Source organism: Paroedura picta, chromosome 2 (assembly GCF_049243985.1).
Source record: "Paroedura picta isolate Pp20150507F chromosome 2, Ppicta_v3.0, whole genome shotgun sequence".
Lineage (NCBI taxonomy): Eukaryota > Metazoa > Chordata > Lepidosauria > Squamata > Gekkonidae > Paroedura > Paroedura picta.
In genome coordinates this window covers 76,708,001-76,714,169 of record NC_135370.1, presented here as the reverse complement: position 1 = coordinate 76,714,169, position 6,169 = coordinate 76,708,001, and the positions used below count along the sequence as shown (strand labels likewise).

At 43.7% G+C, this 6,169-nt stretch overlaps 1 protein-coding gene across 1 annotated transcript; it reads left to right on the top strand.

Annotated features, from left to right (window-relative positions):
- Positions 1-1,575: 1,575 nt before the first annotated feature.
- On the top strand, positions 1,576-4,056 carry LOC143828706 (olfactory receptor 5AR1-like). The gene is made up of 2 exons (XM_077318949.1): positions 1,576-2,498; positions 4,023-4,056. Exons 1-2 carry the CDS (start codon positions 1,576-1,578, stop codon positions 4,054-4,056), a joined length of 957 nt encoding a protein of 318 aa, XP_077175064.1.
- The last annotated feature ends 2,113 nt before the right edge of the window (positions 4,057-6,169 follow it).

Here is a 6,169-nt window from a genome sequence, read left to right as displayed (position 1 = left end):
AGGGGCTACTCTATGGTGCCAGTGTATGGGCATCTCCATCCTAGTTCCAAACACAGCCATCAGTTTATTGTCTGTATCACGAAGTGCCAAGATTTATCACTGTCCCCAATTGAGATGTAGAGACAATTAAGTGTTGGGTTGATGCCGCCGAGCACACAGAGAGTGCCCTGTGCAGTGAGTAATAGATGGTTCAGGAACAACTCAGTATCATGTCAGATGGCTCAGCGTGCATGTAAATTTGCCCTAATTTCCACAGGAACATGCTCATTTCCTTCCTTTCTGCATGTGAAGGGCAAGAAGCCTTTATACGGAATACTTATAGGATTCTTCATAGGTTAGGCAATTAGCCACCTGAACAATGAAGTTCTGGCTTTATTTGAGTCAACCAGGAAGGATGAGATATAAAAAATAAGTTGTTATGATATTATAACAATTATAATATTATTTTATTTTAAATTTAGAATAAGCTGGAACAACAGAATACACAACCACAACAGTTCTTAACTGGTTTCTGAGAACTGTTGATATTCTTTTGCTGTTACCATTATGCCATAGATATCCCCTCTGGCCCCCAAACCCTGAGTTTTAAAGAAAAATGTAAAAAGAAGTCTGAGGGCCATTCCGCACCAGGATCTATGTAGCAAATTGGTTGCGGAACGAAAAAACGCCATTTTAAATAGTGGAATTCGTCGTTATGCATACCTGCCTTTGTAGTGGAATCCAGTTGCGTTTCTATCATTTCCCACAGGTTTCCGGTCTCGGCAAAAATCGCTAGCCAGGAAGCAATATTGCCGAGCTTTGTCCCGCCCTGGCCATCAAGCAGCCAATGGGCGGCCATTATCATGCTCCCGAAAAGCCCCTTTCCCTTTAAGGAAGGTTTAAAAAAAAAACACGTTTCAACGAATCTGCGTTGATTCGTTGCAACGGAGAGGCCCATCTAGCTAGCAGGTGGTGTTTCAGCTGCCGTTTCATCGTTGCCACACTCCCCCCGAATGAAAAAAAAATACCCCCCCCCCGCACGGGCACGATTTTCGGTCGAAAATACAGTGAAAAATAAAGGGAAAATAAACCAGCAAACGGGACTGTGTGTTGCTTCATGCTTGGTGACTTAAAACAGCTCTGGGGCGGGACTGCAGCCAGGGAAGCCTCGATGGGTAAACGAAAGCTCGCTGGTGCGTTGATCTCTGTTTGCTCCGAGAAAAAAAATGGCGATCGCTTCGCGGGAAGATCAGAGGAGAGAGCTAGGGGGAGGGACTTTGCAGAAACCGCAACAATGGTAACGCACAGAACATTCCTGCTAGTGTTGCAGATTGGTTGCAAGAGTGCAGCGCTTTCCGGAGGGTGAATCCACTTTTGGGGATTTCCCTGAAAGTGCTACAATGAAGCGCTTTTTGCAGATTGGTTTCAGGTATGTTGCAGATTGTCAACGACGTTGTGCATAACAGCAAAACAGTAGCAATTTCAATTTGCAACCGAGTGCAATTTTGAACGAGTGCGGAATGGCCCTGAATCAGATTTCCCAAAGACCTGTGTTTTTAACCATCTGTGTTTATCCCAACAGGAACCATAAAACCAATGGCTAGAGATAATTACACCATGGTGACCAACTTCATTCTGTTTGGATTAACAGATAATGAAGAGATGCGCCCCCTTCTCTTTTCTGTGTTTTTCATAATCTATATTATCACTCTGTCAGGGAACATTGGAATGATTGTATTGATTCAGATTGATCCTCAGCTGCATACACCAATGTACTTTTTCCTTAGCAATCTGTCCCTCTTAGATGCTTGCTATTCCACCACCATCACACCAAACATGCTAGCCAGTATTTTAGATGGCAACCAACCAATCTTGTATACCTCCTGCATTGCACAATATTGCTTTTTTGCCATCTTTGCCACAACAGAGTTCTTCCTCTTGGCTGCTATGGCATATGACCGATATGTGGCAGTCTGCAACCCTTTGCTCTACACTACTATAATGACTAAAAAGCTCTGCACAGCACTTGTAGCTGGATCATACTTTTGGGGCTCTGTGAATTCTTTCATTCACACCAGTGCATTGTTAAGTTTATCCTTTTGTGGTTCTAATGTTATCAACCATTTTTTCTGTGATCTCACCCCCCTCCTGAAACTGTCCTGCAATGATATTTATTTAAATGAGATGCTGATTTTCACATTTGGCAGTTTGTTTGAAATGAGTACTCTATTGATCATTGTCATCTCTTATGTATTCATTATTGTAGCTGTGCTAAGAATTCACTCTGCTGAGGGGCGATATAAAGCCTTTTCTACTTGTGCCTCCCATATCACAGCTGTGGCTGTATACCATGGGACCATTCTCTTCATGTACTTCAGGCCCCATTCTAGCTATTCACTTGACACGGACAAAATGGCCTCCGTGTTCTACACAGTGATAATACCCATGTTGAACCCTCTGATCTACAGTCTGAGGAACAAAGATGTAAAATGTGCTTTTAAAAAAGTTATAGGAAGAAAAGTGTTTTCTCAGTGAATGCCTCGTACTTTTATTTATTTAGAAGATTCCATGCCACTTTTCCAGTGTCAGTCTTGAGGCAGCAACAAATCCAGTGAATGAAGAGAAATGGATATACTTTTCCAGAAGAAAGCAAGGCGGTACAAGAGGAAACGATTTTTATGGCGAGAATCCCACTGATATTCAGCAATCCCTGGGAATACTTAGTATATACATTGAGACTAATTCCTTCATTGGTTCCATGCCAGTGGAAGCCAAGCATCAAGGGTGGGGCAGATTTTGCCCCCATCCAAAGAGTGGTGCACACTTCCCTGTTCCTCCAAGAGTAAAAGAATAAAAACCGGCTAATGGTCCCTGGCCCTAAAGAAGTCTGCCTGGCCTCAACCAGGGCCAGAGCATTCTCTGTCCTGGCCCCCACCTGGTGGAATGAGCTCCCAGAGGAGATCAGGGCCCTTACGGAGCTTAAACAGTTCCGCAGGTCCTGCAAAAAGGAGCTCTTCCACCAGGCATTTGGTTGAGACTAGGCATAACCAACAGTGAATGAAGGCCCCCCTGCTCTCCCCCCCAGAACTCCACCAGAGCGCTCTGGACCTCTTGTGCCGTTGCACTGTTGCACTGTTGTGCTATTATATTGTATTGTGTGCTGTTACAACTTTATTTGTTATATTATTTAATTGTTACAACCACTGTTGTTAATATTATTGTTTGATTATTAATGCAGATTGTTCCATGTATGGTTCATAAGTTCAATGTAAACCGCCCTGAGCCTCCGGGGAGGGCAGTATATAAATATAATAAATAAACAAATAAATAAATAAATACAATTTAGCCACTAATGTATAGGAATGTGGGCTCTATAGGACACATGGAAACTGGGTAACCTTATTTAAGATCAGTTTGAGCTACAATATGAGGAACAAAAATGTGGAATTAGATTCCTAAAAGTGATCCAAAAGTATTTGTGTGCTGAATACCTGTCACAAATCATTCAAGAGGAATGGCCAATAAAAAATGTGACCCATGGCGGCTGCTGGAGAGCACCAAAGGTGAGCCGGCGGCAGAGTGGCAGGGCAGCCACTGAGGCAGCAGCCGGGGAGGAAGACAAGGAGGAGCCACGGCCCGGTACCAAATGATCCTTGGACCGGCACCAGTCCCCAGACCGGAGGTTGGGGACCACTGCCTTAGATAACTCCCTGTGTATGATCTGAGCTTTTGTGTGTATTTTTCTTTAAATTCTCCTTAATAAAACAACTGTCACTGAATAGGCCTATTGTCCTTAGTTTACTGGGTGTGTCTGTGCAAATAACCAAGCATTTTGATAGAAAATAAGGTTTTATTATATATGTTTCAGAAAAATGAATTAGCAACAATTATATTAACTGCAACACCTAAAATCAAAGACAATACAATAGAAAAGCTAACTTTACTACCTGATACTGATCCTCCAAATCCAGGTGATCCTCTCTTACTTACATGGAGAGAAAAAAAAACAAGTCTCAGTATACATGAGTTCTCTGTGCATCTATTTTGTTCATGGACATGAGGCACATGAAATTCTAGCTCACTTCTAAATTTTCTTGTTGTTGTTAGGTGCAAAGTCATGCCTGACCCATCGCGACCCCATGGACAATGATCCTCCAGGCCTTCCTGTCCTCTACCATTCCCCGGAGTCCATTTAAGTTTGCACCGACTGCTTCAGTGACTCCATCCAGCCACCTCGTTCTCTGTCGTCCCCTTCTTCTTTTGCCCTCAATCGCTCCCAGCATTAGGCTGTTCTCCAGGGAGTCCTTCCTTCTCATAAGGTGGCTGAAGCGCTCTTGCCGCCTTGCGGAGCTGGCAACAGGCCTTTGGCAGCCCAGACAAGCTGACCGCGGGGCGGGGAAGGAGGACTTCCCTTCCCCTTGCCCTCCAAAGCCCTCTTCCCGGCTTGCTGAGTTTGGGCTTTGGGAGCCCAAACAAGCTGGCCGTGGGCATGGAGGGAGGACTTTCCTTCCATTATGAGAAACATATTTTATTTTTAATGTGTCTTTCCTCATGATGATTTCTTGTCCAGTTAATGTACTTGTTAAAAAATAGTCTCCGAAGAAGTAGAAACCCACAAGGATTTGTGGGAGGCATCTCATTTACCCCTTCCTCATTATTTCCTTTTTCCTTATAGGTTCCCCTCTTTTCCTCTTTCCTTCTCTCCTTCTAGGGTTGCCAACCTGCAGATCTCTTGGAATCACAATGGATCTCCCAGCTACAGAGAACTGGTGCCCTTCTGGAGATATAGGGGTGGGAGCCTTCAGAAAGAGGTTGGGGAAGGGAAGTTACCTCAGCAGAGCCTACCCTCCCAAGCAGCCATTGTCCGCAGGGGAACGGCCTTCTGTCATTGGGAGAGCAGCTGCAATTCTGGGTGGTCTTAAGCCCTCACTGTAGGTTGGCAACACTAGTTCCTCTGGAGCAAATGCTTTGGAGGTGGATTCTGACATTATTCCCTCTTCTGAGGTCCCTCCCAAGCCTCACCTTCCACAGGCTCCACCCCAAAGTCTCTTCTACCAGGTCTATGGTTGAGGATGGAGCTGGAGGAAGATCTGGTTAGGCCCCCTCTTAGGGAATTATGTCACTCACTAGAGTGAGTGTTGATTGGCTGACATAGCCCCCTGCCATCCCGATAGCAGGAATACCATATGGAATGATATGAGTTTTTTCCACCAGGTTGTTTTGTAATGTTTTGTATTGTTTTAATGAGATTTTAGTGGGGGTTTTTATATTGTAACCCACCACAGGTCAGCTTGCTGAGAGTGGTGGGTAAGAAATTAAATAATAAATAATAAATATAGTAGCCTTTCTCAACATTTTTATCATTGAGAAACCCCTGAAACATTCTTCAGGCTTCAAGAATCCCAGAAGTGAAGCAATGGTGCAAAATATGGTTGAGAAGCATAGCTGTGTACATGACCACCAGGACCCTACCCCTCTCCTTCCCAGTCCCTCCAGGTCCATCATTGGCCATTTGGGGAGGGTGGGGGCATTCAATATGACCACATAGTGTCATATCACCCAATAAATCTTTAACAAATTTAAAAAATAAAATTAATTAACTGCCACCCATTCTGGAAATCCTTTCAGGGCCAACACGGGACCCCAGAGTTTCATAAAACCTTGGTTGAGAAAGCCTGAAACATAGGGAGATCATAGGAACAGGGTTGAAATACAGATCTCAATCTCAGCAAGGCTGCCATGGATCTTAAATAATTTTCCTTTCTTTTTACTTTACAATTCACACAATTCCATTGGTCTATAAATCACCAGCAAGTGACTATGACATCACTTGTTTGGCCAAGTTCTCAGGACAATTGTTCTGCCCACTCTAATGGGCAAGAGTTACCTATCTTACAAGAAGGCATTGTTACAGGGAGCTAGAATAATCCTAATGATGCCCCTTGACACATTTCTAAACCTGCAATAATTCATCGTTGATGGTGTCAAGGCCTCTTGCAATCTACTATAAGCTTCCTTTTGTTTTCATTAACTTGCATATGGGGTTCAGGCAGACATGACTCTCTCACTTGCAGTTAATGACACTGCCAAGCCTTCCGATCTCTGTGAAACTTTGGTCAAACTATCTGCTATTAAACCATAAACAAAATACTATTTTTATGGTCCCATGACATTTTTTCCTTCTCAGTCA